A 19,269-nucleotide genomic window follows, 5' to 3' on the forward strand; every position below is an offset into this window, starting at 1 on the left:
TGCTATGGCACAACCTTGCCACTAGATGCCACTTTGTGCAAGTGGTAGAGAAAAGGATTCACACGCAAATGGGAAGAATAAAGCCTGCTGCCGTGAAGTTAACACCAACACAATGTGTGTCTCCTTTATTCTTATCACAGTTTACAACAGCGCAGGCACGAATGAGGACCTGCCGCCTCTCTGATCATCAAGTCAGGGACCTGATTTGACTTGACTTGATTAATTTAGAAGGACCACTTCTTCTTCCTGAGTTTCTGTTTATTTTCATTTAATTTGATCCAGTAGGTCACAATTTTCTGATCGAACTTGGATAAATATGAGTCTGGGTAATATTTTCAGAATACATCAATAGAGTTGCTGCTGGCTTGACAGATGTCTATTGGATTTATTATGGCTCTGATTTAAGAAAAAAGGAGGAAAACCAGGAGATTTGCCACAAATTTACCCTAAAATGGAAATAGTTCAAGATCATTTAAAGCTGCAAGGTATGACTGGCAAAATTATAGAAAACTTTAAACCAGCAGGGTTGCTTACATTTTAGTACTGTGTGTTTTGTTTCTATCCCTGCAAAATGATTTGGCAGCACATGGCATGAAAATAAAATGCCAAAACCCTGAAACAACAGACACAATTCTTCTTGTTCTGACTTTGTATTGAGGACTTTTTTTACATAGTTTAATCATGTCAGATGTTGTTGAACTCCTCTTCTGTTGGCTCTGCCCCGATTCTTCTTCTTGTCAACTCGTCCCCAGCATCTTTAAATGGAGCGTGTTTAGTTCAGGCACCAGACGTCTTCTGCTAGCTGCTGGTATTCTGCTGAAACAAGCAAACGTTACAAAGGTAGTGTGATGTTTAGATGTGACCTTACAGTTATGATGATGTACAGCACATGCCAGGACATCACACACTTTACATGTAGGTGGCCTGAAATGACCTATAGATCATCTGCTATGCATCTTTTAGGGCTGTTTCTTCAGCCAGCAGTACTGCACTCTCATGTAAGCAGTATCTATCATACAGTATCTGCAGAGACACTTTCACGACATGTGCTGAGGCTTTGTAACTGTGGACACTTCCAGCAGAAAAATGAAACCTAACAAGCACACTGTATTGTCTCACCATGTCCCCATCTCTTCTCAGGGCTGTTCCTTCCTGTCCTTTGTCATCCATTTTACTCTTTGTTATCTGCTTAATTCACTCCAATTCAGTTCAGTTTATTTATATCTCCTGGCTGTATCACACAAACTTTGTAATACAGAGAACCCAACATTCCCCCATGAGCAAGCACTTGGCGACAGTGGCGAGGAAAAACTGCCTTTTGGAAGGCAGAAACCTCGGAGCAGACCCCGGCTCTAGGTGGGCGGCCATCTGCCTTGACCGGTTGGGTTGAGAGAGAGAGAGAAGGAGAGAGAGGGGTGGGGCTGGGGGTGGAATTTGGTTCCATCTCGAATTTGGTTCCATCCTCATCTCGGGTCTTTTGGGAGCTGATTCTCATCTCTTCTGTCATCCTGTGGCTCCTCCCTGTTCTTTCTGCTTTTTCGTCTTCTCGGGTCTTGAAGTTACGCGCAGATAAACACACAGATTCAGACAGCTGTACTATTGCGCATACTGTGGTATGCAGTATTTCTCTGGCCATTTGACTTCTTTTAGTAACTCTTTGAAACAGTGAACTTGACAGGCAAAATAATGCAACTCCTACAGTTAGATTACCTCTGTGCCTCACTTTGTTCTTCCGTGTCCCTGCGACTTGGGCTCCCTTGTCTCTCTGGGCCTGGCTTCACATCTTGGGGCTGGTCCTCATCTCGTCTCTTATCCTTGGGGTCTTTTGGCCGTTTTGGATTGCTGAGTTGTTCAAAGAAAGACGTGAAGACTGCATATTTCCTTGTAAACATCAAATATCTACAGAGCCGTTTTAGATCTTGGGGAAAGACTAACCTTTGTTTGTCAAGTTGTTGTTCATCTCAAGTTCTGATCCTGGGTCTGCTTCTAATTTCTTTTGTCACCCAGGGGCTGTCGCTCACCTCATGGAGGACAAATCTTAAAGAACAAAACAGATAAAACTTCGGTTAATTCTGAGATTTATTGCATTTTCTCAGACAGCTACAAACCAAGTGCTTTTGTCATGACAACACTGTACATTTAGATCAATACTGATTACCAGTGTTAGTTAATCCTGAGATAAATCATTAAAATTTCTCAGACAGTAGCAGTGCTGTGTATTTAATTGGAAACAGAAAATATAGAGCCATTTTACCTCTTTGGTAAACCTTCTGCAAGTCGTTCATCTCATGTTCTGATCCTGGATCTGTTTCTAATTTCTTCTCTCATCTGTTCACCTTCACTTGTCTCGTCTGCTTTTGGGGTCCTCTGGGGTCTTATGTTTAATCCTTGTCCTGGAAGCAAAGAAAAAACAACCAAGCAGAATCCAGTGCAAAATATCTTTCCTGCTGCGCCACATTTTTCCAAAGGACATGACATTTTACATTTGCAGAACAGAAACTGAAGAGAGACTATCTAAGAGTTAAAGGAGCGCTTGGCTGCAGGTTCACCTTTTGGGCGTCCAGCAGTTCTCTTACCTCCCCTGATGCCACGCTGCCTGTTTCTCTCCCTGATAATAGCCTGCATGTTCCTTACCCACTTTGGCCGGGGACCAGCTGTCATCGGACGAGGCTTGGTGGGGTTCTGAGAACTCAGACATGTACTCACCTTACTGGGTACTTCAGGTCTGTCAGGGGAACTCACCACTGGCAGCTTCCTAAGGGCGACCTTGCTCTGATCATCCTGTGGCCTGCTGGGAGGAGAGGCTGGAGAGGGGCTGGGAGACCTGAGAGAGCAGCCAGAACAGAAGGTGGAGCAAGAGCAGCTGAGAGAGCAGCCAGAACAGAAGGTGGAGCAAGAGCAGCTGAGAGAGCAGCCAGAACAGAAGGTGGAGCAAGAAGAGCTAGAGCAAGAGCTACAAAGATAGCCACAAGGTGTGGGAGGAGTAGACCTGGGTGTGGAGCTCGGGGAGGAGCTGCTGGAGGGGCCTGGTGCCGGGATCCTCCTCAGGATCAGTCTCGGGCTGCCAGGCCGGTTGGGGTTGGGCACGAGGACAGATGTCCAAGTGGAGCGCTGATCAGGCTGAAGACACAAACAAAACTTTACATTTCGGTTACGACATGTACTCACCTTACTGGGTACTTCAGGTCTGTCAGGTGAACTCACCACCAGCAGCTTCCTAAGGGCGACCTTGCTCTGATCATCCTGTGGCCTGCTGGGAGGAGAGGCTGGAGAGGGGCTGGGAAACCTGAGAGAGCAGCCAGAACAGAAGGTGGAGCAAGAGCAGCTAGAGCAAGAGCAACAAAGATAGCCACAAGGTGTGGGAGGAGTAGACCTGGATGTGGAGCTCGGGGAGGAGCTGCTGGAGGGGCCTGGTGCTGGGATCCTCCTCAGGATCAGTCTCGGGCTGCCGGGCCGGTTGGGGTTGGGCACGAGGACAGATGTCCAAGTGGAACGCTGATCAGGCTGAACACACAAACAAACCTTTACATTTCTGATGCAGGACACGTGAATGCAGCATCAACTGTTTGACTAACAAGTAATGATCATCACTACAATCCAGTAATACTCCGTTCAAAGTTAAAGACAATAAATTGTCTTTAACTGGTTGAAGCTGCTCTAACTCTGTTGCAGGTGTGATGTTAAAGGACACGTGGACACTGTGCTTTTCTCAGCATCACCAGACACAACCTCAAGTCACTGACAGTCAGCACTGATAGACTCAACGTACCGAGTGCAGCTTCACATCACTGACTGTACTCTGACATCATTCTGCTGTCAGTCAGAAAATATTTGATCCAAATGTTAATTCCCTTCAGAGCAGGACAACACATCTTACTGTCACCCTGGCTGTTTCACAGTCTCATAGCGCATCGTAGGTCAGATGAGGGGTTATATGACGAATAACGTTCATAACTAAAACAGCTGCCAACATCTGCATCATTGGATCAGCTCAGTTTACTGTTCTAATGCATAATCCCTGGGATAATTTACTAATCCAGCTGATTGTCTCGCCATAGAATCTGGATGCTTGATCACAGGTCACATTCATACGACACCTAATATCATACACATCATTCATTTTACCCTCAGCAGGTAGTTCACATGTTTCAGGAACATGTGATATAGTAGCAGCTTTACTTATCTCACTGAAAAGTAGATCTGAGATTGGACGTCAAAATGACACCATTTATTTCAAGGTTATATTTTGTCTAAAACCCCTTAGTGTCAAACAAAATAGTGTTTGTAGTTGTCTGTAAATATCTCTAACCTGTGTGTAGATGGTCTAAAAGTTCATGGAATTATTTTTCTTTTCTCCACTTAATTATTTATGTCGTTTATTAACTGACGACTGAATTATTTGGCCTCGTTTGGCTATCCGACAATCCGTTTGTGTCTTCACAGAGTGAAATGCTGTCAGTCTGTCAGACCTGTTTAATTAAACCTCAAACTGTTTCACACATCAAAGGAATAAAGCATCAGAATTTTGAGGGTTCTGAAAGTCACAGCGGTAAAATACTTAGCAAGACTAACTGCGCTTTAAATGAATAAATCTTACATCTTCCATGCTGAAACAGCTTTGTTCCTTTTTACTGGGTCGTCAGCTGTTGTGGGATTTAAACAAGGTGTGGATGGAGGTCGTCTCTTTCCAGAAATCGTTGAGTGAAACCTTTGAAAAGCACTGCGTGTATTCTCGGCTGAAACTCACTTCGTTTATGTTCGAATGATCGTCATGTCAGAATGATGCACGTGGAGACATCACGTAGCAACCACAGAATCCTTCAGTCGTTACCGCAGTGAGCCCGAACACCGTCAGCAACATTCACATACATGCTTACATATCACATGCGTACAGTTTTGTGCAAAAGTTTTCGGCATGTGCGAAAAAATGCAGTAAACTAAGACTGCTGTCAAAAATATAAATAAGAATTGTTTATCTCTATCATTTTACAACTTGAAAAGAAAAATCTAAAATCGAATCAATATTTGGTGTTACACCCTTTGCCTTCAAACCAGCATCAGTTCTCACAGGTACACTTGCACAAAGTCAGGGATTTTGTAGATTCAAGATGTGTGCACAGTAAGGAGAAGGTTTTCCTGTACAATGAAATTCTTACTTTGCTGTCCACACTGAAGGCCAATAAAAGTATAAAGTATACTAAAGAGAATAGAATCATTTAACAAAATACAGTGGTGTAGAATATCACCTTGCTCTCGAGGAAAATAAAAACCTATGAAAATATTTCTCCTACAGCCATCAGTCTCCCTGAGGGTACATGCTGCAGAGACAGCAAGATTTAGAAAATGTCCTCTTCAATAATGCAGCAGAAATTCTGCTTGGAACATTCTTTTTTTTTTTTAGAAAAACCAAACTGTCAAACAATCTCTCTTCAGCGGGCTCTTAGTACACTTGACTGTTGAAGGGGGGATAATTTGCTGTTGTTAAAAAATAGATGCAGTAAAATGTATCTGATCTATGTGAATAAAACACTTTGGCATAGCATTGACTGAGCATCATTAGAAATGGACGAAAACACCTTTAGCTGCTGAGTGACTGAATGGCTCAAGAGTAGAAGGGCAGTACGAAGTGTACTGAACTGTCCAGACACTGAAGATAAGATAAGATAAGATAAGATGAACTTTATTGATCCCGCAGTGGGGAAATTCACTGTGGCAGCTCACAAGGACAGAAGAGTGAATGTATCAGTGTTAGAAAAGCCGCGGTAGCCACAGCCACAGTTTACACTATTTTAAGATAATAATAATAATAATAATAATAATAATAATAATAATAATAATAATAATAATGTTTTTTGTTTTCTTTAAATGTTTTTTTTTCCATGTGCGGTAAATCATATGGGTAAGCTGTAGGCTTTTTTGAACAATATATATTTATGTGTGTAGCTGACCTGTCTTGTCTATCGGAAACTAATAGAAACAGTAAGCTCAGCCTGCGCCAAAACCCACAGCTCACTTTTCTATGACACACAAATCTGCAAGCACAGCAACCACTCCATACTGTATATGTCTGGATATCTTTCCAAATCTGTTGTTATTATGTAATTATGGTTGAGTCGAGATGATCAGGTGAGTATTTATTATGTACTTGGAAATGTAAAATATTTCTCATACTTGTTAGTTTGCTGCTTGCATGCAGCTTGTTATCAAAAACAGTTAATTATCAGTGAGTTGCATATGTGTGTATTATAGCCACAACTTAGTTTGAGAAAAAAATCATTGCTTCCGAGTGCTTCCTCCTCTCGCCTGTAGTCAGCTGGGATAGGGATATTAGTTTTAGTTTGTTTTTCTAGTTTTCCACAATGGAGACAGAGTAGGCTACAGTGTTTGACACTAGTTGTACCTGCCCAAAAAACAGAAGACTGCTTGGGTACGGCTACACCACTTGGACAAACCACACACAGAACTGCAGCACACCATAATACTAGAACCGGCAGTTGTAATACTGGAAATTTCCTAAGTTTTGTTATGATTCTGATTGCAGGACGAGCCTTTAGCTATCAGGCACCCCTGCTGTGGAACCAGTTGCCAATCTGGGTTCGACAGGCAGCCACCTCCACTTTTAAGACTAAACTTAAAACCTTTCTGTTTAGTAAAGCATATAGTTAGCCCCAAATAAAGTGTGTAGGGCTGGTAGGCATAGTTACACTCACCTCATGATATATAGCCACAGGTAGAATAGGTCTGACTAACTGTTAGTCTTTAAATCTCTATCATAGCTATGCTGCTATAGGCCTATGCTGCCAGGGGACACAAACATGATCCACAGAGCAGTTCCCCCTCCTCCTTTTCCTCTTCTATCCTGTCCCCTCATCAGATTAACATACAATTCATTATTTTATGTCACTAACTGTGTGTCCAGTTCTCCTCGTAGTTTTGTGTCTCTCCCTCCCTCTCTCTCTCTCTCTATATATATATATTTCTGCAGGTATCTCTCCATCCAGATCTTCATGTTGAGCTGTAACCGGCTCTATGACCAACCCAATGTCTACCGTTGACATCTGCCTGTCATTCTTCTGTGCACCGACTATCAGCGGGGTGGTTCTCCCTTGCGGGCCAAAATTGAACTGAATAGAATTGATAGGATAGTGGTTTTCAACAGCATATGAAAAATACATGAATGATACAGCATTTCATTATAATTTCATTATTATAATTTCAGTCTTGTGAAATGTTAAAATCATATTGAGGTGGTATCAAAAGTGAAACTGAACAGATGAATCACATGAAAATTTAAAAATTTTTATGAGTTGAGATTTTGTTTTACTTGTCTTTTTAGTAATGTCGTTCTCATGTTGTTAACTGCTTTCCTGCCTGTACAACATCCATTGCACGTCTGCCCATCCTGGGTGAGGGATCCCTCCTCTGTTGCTCACCCTGAGGTTTCTTCCATTTTTTCCTGTTAAAGGTTTTTCTGGGAGTTTTTCCTTAGTCGATGTGAGGGTCGAAGGGCAGAGGATGTTGCTGATGTTATGTTAAGCCCTTTGAGACAAACTGCTTGTAAAAATGGGCTATACAAATAAAGTTGTCTTGTCTTTTCTTGTCTTATATCACAATTCTAAAACTGCTTTCTTAAGGTTTCACAATCAGGACGGGCATTTATTAGAACTTTAGCTTTTGAAGTCACATATCTCATATTTTTCACTTTCACACCACAAAAGAACTGCTCTGCAGACCCACATTCAAATGGAGTCTCAAAACACAGAGACATCACAGTCATCTCATCCAAACATTTTTATTCCATTTTTCAGGCCATGATGTAAATAAAGGTTGTAGACAAATTCTGTTAATAAAGTTTAAATTACAAAAAATGTATTTAAAAAAGTTGAAAAAAAAGAAAAAGAAAATACGATGATGTCACAGCACAGACCAAAACCACGGAATGCGTTGATGTCACCAACTGGCTTTGATCTTTTTCCTTAAATGCAGTTAAATCCACAGTTGCATATCGGCGATGATGTCACCAACTGGCTTTGATCTGATTCCTTAAATGAGGTGCAATGTACAGATACGTATTGGCAGAGCTACAGTCAGGGACCGACCTCAGCTACGTACAAAAACATATACAAGAGATACACACAACACATTCAGCACAATAATACAAGAAACAATAATTGGAAATGTACAACATGCAGGCAGGAAAAAAGATAAGCACGCTTGATCAGAATGTGAGAGCAGAGGGAAAGCTTCTTAAGAAACGTTGGCAGAAACAGCAAGAGCCAAAAACAATGGAGGTGCAGCCAATGAAAAAAAATTATGTGCTTACAGAAGAGAACTTTCAAGGAGGATTTTTGCTTGAGCTTCAACGGAATAGCGATCTCAGGGAATACAACAGCAAACTCCAAAAGAGGAATATTGACACGGAGAATGCAGAAACGCTAATTAAAAACAGGGAAAGACAGCAAGAAATGGTTGAACATGAAAACCGCAAGTATGAAAGTCAGATGCGGTATGGACAGAGAACTGAAGAAATGGTGCACCAAAGAAAGACCGAGCGATCAGAAAGGGACAGGAAACTCCAGATGCGCAACCAGATTGTTGCAGACAATCTGGCAGCCTCAAACAAGGACCAGGCTACTGCTATGGCCCTGAAGGAGGAGCAGAGACTTGCTAAAGATGTGGCTAAAATAGATGCTAAAGACGCAGAGCGGCTGAAACAAAAGAAGGATGAGAGAGCTGCAATGCATCAGTCAAATTCTGCTAGCAATCAGTTAACGATAGGGTTGAAAAAGCAGAGGGAACAAGATGAACGTCAGCTCTGTATGAACCAGCTGCAGATGGACAAAAACGCTGACGGGTTGTTCATGGAAGAAACCAAAGTGAAGGCTCAGAAAACCAAAGAGAACAACATCCAAGTGAGTAAATTCAATGCCAACATGGCAAGTCAGAAACAAGCCCACCTTCAGCAGCTGAAAAGGGAAGAACATGAAGCTGAAGCCAGGAATGCAGAACAGACTGCTATGGAGGAGAAACAATTCCAGCAGCGTGTGCAGCATGATCTTCACAAGGCTTCAGAGAAGCTACAGAAGAAACGTGGAGAACTCCAGAATTTGCAGCTCAGCAATAAAAAGACTACCCACCTCCCACCCATTTCCAAAGAAAGATTAACTGTAAAGGGTCAGACTTGCCTCTCCTCTTCACCTGATGACTCTGAGGTTCAGGTGCCCTCTACAATTGCACCATATCCTTGCCTCCCACCAATTTCCAAAGCAGTTAACAACCGAGGAGAACATCATCCATTTTTGCATGAGCTTCAACGGAATAGCGATCTCAGGGAATACAACAGCAAACTCCAAAAGAGGAATATTGACACGGAGAATGCAGAAACGCTAATTAAAAACAGGGAAAGACAGCAAGAAATGGTTGAACATGAAAACCGCAAGTATGAAAGTCAGATGCGGTATGGACAGAGAACTGAAGAAATGGTGCACCAAAGAAAGACCGAGCGATCAGAAAGGGACAGGAAACTCCAGATGCGCAACCAGATTGTTGCAGACAATCTGGCAGCCTCAAACAAGGACCAGGCTACTGCTATGGCCCTGAAGGAGGAGCAGAGACTTGCTAAAGATGTGGCTAAAATAGATGCTAAAGACGCAGAGCGGCTGAAACAAAAGAAGGATGAGAGAGCTGCAATGCATCAGTCAAATTCTGCTAGCAATCAGTTAATGATAGGGTTGAAAAAGCAGAGGGAACAAGATGAACGTCAGCTCTGTATGAACCAGCTGCAGATGGACAAAAACGCTGACGGGTTGTTCATGGAAGAAACCAAAGTGAAGGCTCAGAAAACCAAAGAGAACAACATCCAAGTGAGTAAATTCAATGCCAACATGGCAAGTCAGAAACAAGCCCACCTTCAGCAGCTGAAAAGGGAAGAACATGAAGCTGAAGCCAGGAATGCAGAACAGACTGCTATGGAGGAGAAACAATTCCAGCAGCGTGTGCAGCATGATCTTCACAAGGCTTCAGAGAAGCTACAGAAGAAACGTGGAGAACTCCAGAATTTGCAGCTCAGCAATAAAAAGACTACCCACCTCCCACCCATTTCCAAAGAAAGATTAACTGTAAAGGGTCAGACTTGCCTCTCCTCTTCACCTGATGACTCTGAGGTTCAGGTGCCCTCTACAATTGCACCATATCCTTGCCTCCCACCAATTTCCAAAGCAGTTAACAACCCTTTAACTGCTAAGGTTCCAGCTACAGGAGGGCGTCGTGACAGACCCCCCCCGGATCGCAGACACTTATCTCCAGATACTTCGCAGCCAACGCCCAAACGTGGCAGGCCTAAGATTGAGAAAGAGCCACAGGGTGACAGACCCCCCCCGGATCGCAGACACTTATCTGCAGATACTTCGCAGCCAACGCCCAAACGTGGCAGGCCTAAGATTGAGAAAGAGCCACAGAGTGGCAGATCCCCCCCGGATTACAGATACTTATCTGCAGATACTTTTCAGCCAATGCCCAGACGTGGCAGGCCTAAGACTGAGAAAGAGCCACAGAGTGGCAGATCCCCCCCGGATTACACCTACTTATCTGCAGATACTTTTCAGCCAATGCCCAGACGTGGCAGGCCTAAGAAGAAGAGACAGCTGCAGCGTCACAACGTGGAGCAGCCCTCTGAACATCGCTGTCCTCGCTACAACGTGAAACCTCACCCCCTCCCTCTGGGCTATAAATATGTAAACAAGCAGAGGAACAAAATGAAATAAGATGACCAGCCAGACCAACTTACTTAATTCCTGTCCCATCTCCTCATTTAACCACTTTTGTTGTTTGCACCGCTTCCTTACTGTCAGGTTCTGATTCATTCCAGACCTTTCTTTGAGGGATTGATGGGTTTACGCCGGGTGCTCCGGTTTCCCCCACTCAATTATCCAGGTGAAATTAGCAAAAATATATTGCTAATTTTAGCTGGATAATGGGGAAAAAAACAAGTCAGCGGCAACAAATATACAATTTCTGACCTCATATTTTCATCTCTGACATTCCCTTTTCCTCTTCATCTTTCCCTTCATTTTAATCTGTTTTAATTATTCTGCTGACTGCAAGTTTTCCTTCCATTTTGTTTTAGGACACCATGCAGTCTCAGTGCTTAGCACTGGTTCCTTACAGTCAGGTTCTGGTTCATTCCAGACCTTTCTTTGAGGGATTGATGGGTTTACGCCGGGTGCTCCGGTTTCCCCCACTCAATTATCCAGGTGAAATTAGCAAAAATATATTGCTAATTTTAGCTGGATAATGGGAAAAAAAACAAGTCAGCGGCAACAAATATACAATTTCTGACCTCATATTTTCATCTCTGACATTCCCTTTTCCTCTTCATCTTTCCCTTCATTTTAATCTGTTTTAATTATTCTGCTGACTGCAAGCTTTCCTTCCATTTTGTTTTAGGACACCATGCAGTCTCAGTGCTTAGCACTGGTTCCTTACAGTCAGGTTCTGGTTCATTCCAGACCTTTCTGTGAGGCATTTACAGGTTTACGCCGGGAGCTTCGGTTTCCCCACTCAATTATCTGGGTGAAATTAACAAAACCCAATGCTAATTTTCGCTGAATAACCAGAAAGGTTAATAATTAAATAAATAAATGTACATATCAAAATAAAAAGAGAAAATACAAGTAAATAAATATCTAATATTTGTATTTCATGTAAAACCAGAAATCGATAACCCTGTTCAAAAATCAAATGCTGCGATAGATAAATATATTTAAATAATAATAAGTCTATAAAATTAGAAATCACAAGATAAAATCCAGACTGAATAAATGGGTTTTCAATTTTACTGAAATAATGACTACAGATACAGAGATAGATTTAACTCTTACAAACCTATATCTATAGAGCTATAGATCTTATGATCAGGCAAATTTCCTTTGCCTGTGGCGCTGGTCTTCATGTCTCCTCTTGTTGTTACCTACCATGGAAGCTTTGGAAACCATAAGAGAGCGACTTACACAGGACGACTCCCTCCAGGACAGAACAAAACTCAGACCAGAACACATATGCCAACTTCTGGATTTGTGCCTAAACACCACATATTTCCAGTTCAATCGCAAATTTTACAGACAGAAACATGGCTGTGCCATGGGTTCACCAGTATCTTCCATTTTGGCCAATGTATACATGGAGGAAGTGGAGCGCAGGGCCCTGAACTCCTTTGAAGGAGCAACACCGAGCCACTGGTTCAGATATGTGGATGACACGTGGGTCAAAATCAAAACGCAAGAAGTGCAAGCCTTTACTGAACATATGAACTCAGTGGACAGGAACATCAAGTTCACCAGAGAAGATGTTAAAGATAGTAGTTTGCCCTTCTTAGATTGTGACGTCCATATAGAAAAGGACAGGAGCCTCCACATTGGGGTATACAGGAAACCCACACACACAGACCAATACCTCCTTTTCGACTCACACCACCCTTTGGAACACAAACTTGGTGTTATCAGAACCCTGCAACACAGAGCTGATAAGGTACCCACCAGCTCGGAGGCCCAAGGGGAAGAACATAAACACCTGAGGGATGCCCTCAAAATGTGTGGTTATCCCAGTTGGACCTTTGTGAAAACTGCAGCTGGTTCCAGGAAGAACACCACCAAGGTGGTTGAGGAGAAAAAACAGGACAAAAGAAATAACATAGTCATCCCATATGTATCTGGGGTATCAGAAAAACTCAGGAGGATCTTCAGCAAGCACCGTATCCCTGTGTATTTCAAACCCAGCAACACACTCAGACAGAGACTAGTACATCCCAACGACAGAACACCACACACTCAGAAAAGCAATCTGGTGTATGCTGTCCAATGCAATGAGGAATGCAAAGACCTCTACATTGGGGAGACAAAACAACCACTACACAAGCGCATGTATCAGCACAGGAGGCCCAACTCCTCAGATTAGGCCTAGATTCTGCCATCTACCTACACCTGAAAGAGAAAACTCACTCCTTTGAGGATAACAATGTTCACATCTTGGACAGAGAGGATAGATGGTTTGAAAGAGGAGTAAAAGAAGCCATCTATGTGAAATTAGAAAAACCATCTCTCAACAGAGGAGGAGGTCTGCGACACCACCTATCTCCAATTTACAATGCTGCCCTTTCATCCCTTCCCAGGAGATTCAACAACTTAGCTTCTAAGAACAACTGCCATTCACAAAGGACCCCATGTGACTCTAACGACTGTCCTTATAACACAATAGAGCATTAACGAAGTCGAAACCAACTTCACCATCCCCAACGACTGTCTCTCAACGACTGTCGTTTGGCACAATGGGACAATAAACGAGCCTATGACACCACTGGCCATGTGAATGCCTCCACAGAGGTTAAATACCTGGGTCTCCACACCAGCTAGTTGGACTAGTCCCAGCCTAGTCAAGCGAGCATGAACTGATGAAGCCTCTTGGATGAGAGGCGAAACGTCTTCAAAGACAAATAACTAAGTCCAGTTGCATTCGATTGAATTTCCTTGAGATAACCATGACCTGGATGAATGACAATATTCACAGGCTCATCTAAAAGAAGACTTTTGATTCATCAGAGATTCGCTGTCTTGAGCACAGATGAGTTCGAACGCTGTTGTGAAGGACTTGTTCGTAATCACTCTCTTTTTAAAGTCATACTCTCCTACTGTACATTTTGTTGGGCTGCTGGGTATAACAGAAATGAGTCATAGTGTAATTTCTCCATTGAGTAGATCAAAGCATTGTTTTTTTCTTTTCCACAGCCTGCATCAAACATAGTGACTCATAGCCTTGTGTTTGTTGGGCTTTTTTCCTGCTGTCTATCTGTTTAGCTTTGCCCATGACAAATTGTGGAATTAACAGACACAAACAATGACCACTGGAGCTTGAACAAAGGACGACGTAAAGAATCAGCTTGCCAAATGGAAAGAAAATAGCTCTGGATGCTAACACAGGAATTGCCATTCTTTCCTTGCATACAGCTTTGGTAATGTATGCTCCTGTTTTGTTTGCAGTGATTCATCACTGCCTTGCGCAGGACAAGAAAAGTACATAGTCAGTATAAATGCAGTTCCAATCAGTGCTTTGATTATGTACTTACATGCACACATTATAGGAACAAAGGTGTGGTATACATCTTGACCACTAGATGGGGCAGTTATCCATAGAAACAAACAGGAGTTTGATGACTGTGCGCTTAATGCTGCATGACCAATAATGCTACATAGCCCATCTTCATTGCACCTTTACAGCAATTAGATTACTTCACAGTTTAAAGCCCTTTGTATCAGCTTCTATTTGTGCCCATTACCATACACATACAGTATGTGTAGCCAAGCAATACACAGATGCACAGACCCCTGAATTAACAAAAGCCAGGGACTACTGTACAAAAACTGCATTTATATTAAAATGAAAGAGACTTTTCTGCTTTGATAAACAACAAGAAAAAGAAGGTTTAAAGACAGAGCAAAGACAGGGGAATGCATTAAATGATCACAATCTAAAAATAATTAAAGAGGCTCTTGATGTACATAAGATTCCTCAGATGTGTCTGCATATTTTTTACTTTTTTTTTTAAGAAAAACAGTTATTAAAACAGTAATTACTACATTAAAATCCATAAATGGCATATATTAAAAATCCTCCCTTGTTAAAAATTCCAGAATATATGAACATTGAAATATTTTTCATTTCACTCCACCAGACACAAGACGTCTCCTTCTTCGCTGTACAGACCTCTCTCAGTGTACATAGGCTAGAGGCTTCAATTTTCCACATCACACTTGTGTTTGCTGAATATTGGACCAAGACTGGCCTCCAAATGAATGCTGACTGCCAGCAATGAGAGTCACAGTCTCATAGCATCAGATTCTGCACATACATGTTTCTACACAGTGAAACTCAAACATTCAACTGTAGGAACAAGAAGAAAATCACAGTTTGGACTGGTGGGGGACTTCAAATCAAATAGCAAGTTAGTGTTAGTGTAAACACTGACTGGCTTAACTAGTTTTGCTAAAATAAATAAATAAATAAAATAAAGGTATTTGTCACAACATTCATGGAAAATTCATGAAGACACCATCACTACAATTTGAACTGTGCGACATTTAGCTGCTGTAGAAACACTCCATAGACAGGTTATGATTCATAAAAGCGCCAGTTCAATGATATTGCAATAATGCATCAATAATGCATCATATAGCAAATGGATGTGATGTCTGGCAGGTAATAGCTTCACTCAAAAAAAGAAACAAATAAACAAAAAAACCCCAAAATATTAGTGTATTTATTGTATGTTTCCACATTTTATTTAGATGTAAAATTTCCATCTAATTTTATTACATAAGTTCAATGTAAAACGTCAGTTTTTACAAGTAAAGTTAAGGAAAACTTCTACATAAATATGTTATTATTTCTAATAACATTATTAAATATTATATATGTAAAAATAATGCTGTTCTAATTAGTTATTCTGTCACCTTCTCTTCTGTAATAAATCAAATTCACAGCACAAGTTCTTACATTTATATCTGTATATAATTTATTTTTTGAGTGTATTTATTTCTAAACAGTCCTTAGAGCTATGATTAATCAGTGAGGACTCAAGTGACATCTGTATGAAGGATCCACAAGGATAAATACAAAACGTATCTTTATTTGATTGAACCAAACCAAAAATTTCCATCTGAAAACATTTGCCTGTTGCTATGCAATATGTAATTTTAAAAAGGAGCAGAATTCTTTTTGAATAAACTGAATGATTAAAAACAATAAACTTCTGATGCTGCTTTAACACTAGATGGCGCCCCCCACTTTGCATCCACACTTTGCTTCCTTACAGACGTCAGCGTGATGTAAATGATAGTAGGTAAAAAGTCACAAAATTATATTAGAAATTCTGCCTCATTTCCTTGCCAATGCAGTATTTGGATGTGCATGTTGTAACAATATGACATACAAAATTCAGATCCAAAGAAAAATGGATTTGAAAAAAAATGCTGTGTTAATTATAAAGGGTTCTGATTCTGAGATAAACACAGCAGGCTGCAGTGATCCAGCCTGTGACCTTTCAGCTGAGTCACTCCATGTGCTCGGTCCTGATGTTGCCATCCATGCACAGATCACTGGAACACATAACAACAACAAGGCTATAACAAGATTCCATGTCTCTTCATAGATGCCAACAGTGAATTTTTCTCATCTCAGTATTTGACAAGCTCCAATGGCAGCTGCCACAGAGATTTCATTTCTTGAAAGTATAATAACAACTTCAATGCAATAATTGAAAGTGAGATTTAGGCAAAGTAATGTTAAAATGAACTCAATGACACACTGCAGCATGAGAAGCTGTCTGTGAACTTTGGATGGCTTCCTGAAGAAGCTGACCTCCAGTGCTGTGACATAACTCTGGTGAATGAATGACTCATAATTGTGGGCATAATAAGCTTAGTGTTTCTAACTTCTTGCAGCACCTGTTTGTTCTCAGCACCCTAAATCTGACTGGAGCTGATGATTCAGTTTGATCTTTCAGCCTGGTTATTGATCCAAAAAGCTGAGCAGGATCTGGACTGTGATGACCTTTAGCTGTCCCTCACGTGTAAGAGGGAAATGTCCATTTTGATAAGTGCTTCTCGCTGGGTCTGGACACTCAATAAAGGAATAATGCTCTAAAAATGAAGCTTCTTAAAAAGAGAATTACAGAACTGTGCCACTAAACACAAATCTCAGTGTGCTCAGGAGAGGTTACCGTTTTGTGGATGGTGTGGTACGTCTATTCTGGCCAACTGACAGCTTATCTGCTTATAGGCTTTACGGTAGGTGCCAGGCTGCCTGGATAAAGCAGTGGTGTGGTGTGCTCTGCTATGCTCTCTCCAACTCCCTCTGATTTGACCCACAGGGTTAATCTGAACAAGTCTGAAACCAGTTCTGGGGCAGCCAGCCTGGTCCAAGCACATGCAGACAGTTAACTCTGTAGGTTTTACTCACTGTTGTTGCTCAGTATGCTAATTCAGCATTAGAGTGCTCTCTATGCATCCTAAACACAGGGGGGCTGTGTCCTCACCTAATGTTTTGCCTGACCAGGTTTCACTTGAGATCTTTTATTTCATTATGTTATTTTATGGAAGAAGTCAGATGTTCATTCACTAAACTTATGTAATTTGCAGATAATTTTATCCTATTAAATAGAGTTGCTTTCCAGTAAAACTATTGATCGCTAGGATGGATTGTCCCCTCATGAGAAAAGCTGAGGTCATTTCTCCAGGATGGCTAAAAATATTATAATATTGCATATGTTGAAATGTTTGTTACCAGCATTGGGAAAGCTTTTACAGCTGTACATGTCCTCTTCTACAAATGATATGCAAAAGTCTACAGAGGTCATGTATTTAGGTTTAAGGTATCAGATACACCAGATATGTGTTGCTCTTTAAGAAAATGAGTCTGAAAGAAGAAAATATTTCATGTTAGAAAAACATATTTCAGTAACTTGGCCCTCGCCATTCTATCTGTTGTGCTGACCCCATTAAGGACCCTCTTACGGTCTGCACCCTCACCAGTCAAAACCACATCATGTGGACCCACTGGTTTGCCAAAGCCTTCATCTTCACTGCTACCCTGAGCTGACATCAGTAGCCAGATTAAAAGCTCTCATTGCCCACCGTCAGAGCCTAACAACTACCAGCTGCCTCCCTCTCACTCTGATTATCACAGAGATGTTGATTATAGGCCAAGATAAATACTGTCTCTCACATCTTTGGAGCAGCTGAAGAACAGGGCAGAGGAGGGAGGACAAAATATAATGTATTTGCTGTTTTTCAGTGCTCAACTGCAGAAGACAAGAAATTTTCCTGTTTTCTATTCCTTCTGTTATGCAAGCTAATTATGTTCTGGGCTGACGGAAAGGGGCATAGCCCACAGTTCGAGTCAAAATGAGTCTTCAGCGTTACAGAGTCTATGTCATTCTATTAGAGTGAAATATCTCCACTGTTGCTTTTGGTACTGACACTTATGGACCTCAGAGGATGAATCCTGATGAATTTGTAGATCTCCTGATTTATCGCATCATGTCAAAAGGCATCATATATCTAAAACTGAAGCTGAAAACATAACATGGTAAAAAAATTTATAATATGATATTTGTGTTAAGATGAAAGCACAGCTGAAAGCAGGTGAAGAACCAGCTGGAGAACTAGATGGAGCTGTTAAAGCAGTTAAAGAGGCAGATATTTCCTGCAGGAGTTGGTGGCAAGCAAAACAGCTAAACTGTGTGTGAATATAGGACTTAAATTCATTTAATTCATTCAAATGAATACTAATGATGTATCTGCACTACAAGCAACTGTTCTAACATGTCACCTAAACTAAGTTTAGCAATACTGGTCAAAAGGTTGAACCTTGGTGTCTGGACAAATAAGGATAAATTCCATTGTTGTTTCACCACCAGCATGATATTTGTAGTTCAGAGTGAAACAACAGCTGAATGGATTATTATGCAATTTTGTACAGAAATCCATACTACCCAGCAGAAGATTAAAGGTTTAACCTACTAGACCTACTGATGAATTGGCAGCCAAATTTGCAGAGAAGTTCCCAGCAGATAAGATGATAAGCATTATGCCTACTACGTATCAACGTGCGTTATCATGTGGGATATATGGGATTGCAGAGCAGCTATGGCCTGATTTTACGGAACAAGGCAGTGAAGGATGCACAGCATATCACAAGTGAACAAAGTGCATTGTCCCTTTGAAAATCACTGGCATGTCTATTATGTTCCCTGTCCTAATGAACTCACCCAGCTGTGTAAGACATTAGCAGCATAAGGCATGGAAGTAAACCCAGTTCAGACCAAAGCGTGACTGGAGCAGACAGATTACATATCTGCTCTCCCAGTGGCGTAATGCCTGACGTTGGCCCACACTGATATGCATCAGCTACAGAGCAATTGAGCCTTATCAGTTTCCTTTTTATTTATAAAGTTCCTGTCTCAGCTGATGGATGTGGGGCAGGTCTGTGTGATTGGAAGCAGCTATTGTTATGCACATTTCACTCTAGAACTGTGAAAATTAACATTCGTCTGAGCCCAATGGAGGCCAAGGATGTAAACAAACATTCTGTCACTGTTAAAGGTCAATGTATATTGCACGACTCATATGATCTAGTTAAAGCATATCTGTTTCTCATTTCCACACATAAAAAAACAAGAGTAAAGTGCTTCCATCAACATAATTATGTTTATAAATTTTT

The 19,269-nt window shown here is 41.3% G+C and overlaps 2 protein-coding genes across 7 annotated transcripts; one reads left to right on the plus strand and one right to left on the minus strand.

Moving 5' to 3' along the window:
- Positions 1-93: 93 nt before the first annotated feature.
- On the minus strand, positions 94-4,824 carry LOC124057698 (leucine-rich repeat extensin-like protein 5). 6 transcript variants are annotated; one of them, XM_046386193.1, is made up of 8 exons: positions 4,598-4,824; positions 3,205-3,504; positions 2,990-3,120; positions 2,255-2,824; positions 1,936-2,037; positions 1,711-1,842; positions 1,120-1,552; positions 94-816 (listed from the first exon to the last, which is right to left on the minus strand). In XM_046386193.1, exons 1-4 carry the CDS (start codon positions 4,604-4,606, stop codon positions 2,515-2,517), a joined length of 750 nt encoding a protein of 249 aa, XP_046242149.1. In that variant the 5' UTR covers positions 4,607-4,824; the 3' UTR covers positions 94-816; positions 1,120-1,552; positions 1,711-1,842; positions 1,936-2,037; positions 2,255-2,514. The 6 variants fall into 6 exon arrangements, with proteins under 6 accessions (XP_046242149.1, XP_046242146.1, XP_046242145.1 ...); XM_046386190.1 differs by having other exon boundaries at positions 1,724-1,842; positions 2,255-3,120; positions 4,598-4,820; XM_046386189.1 differs by having other exon boundaries at positions 94-813; positions 2,255-3,120; positions 4,598-4,820.
- A 4,477-nt stretch (positions 4,825-9,301) lies between these two features.
- Positions 9,302-11,118, plus strand: LOC124057694 (trichohyalin-like). Its single transcript, XM_046386181.1, has 2 exons — positions 9,302-10,305; positions 10,402-11,118. Exons 1-2 carry the CDS (start codon positions 9,417-9,419, stop codon positions 10,761-10,763), a joined length of 1,251 nt encoding a protein of 416 aa, XP_046242137.1. The 5' UTR covers positions 9,302-9,416; the 3' UTR covers positions 10,764-11,118.
- The last annotated feature ends 8,151 nt before the right edge of the window (positions 11,119-19,269 follow it).

Source organism: Scatophagus argus, chromosome 4 (assembly GCF_020382885.2).
Source record: "Scatophagus argus isolate fScaArg1 chromosome 4, fScaArg1.pri, whole genome shotgun sequence".
NCBI lineage: Eukaryota > Metazoa > Chordata > Actinopteri > Scatophagidae > Scatophagus > Scatophagus argus.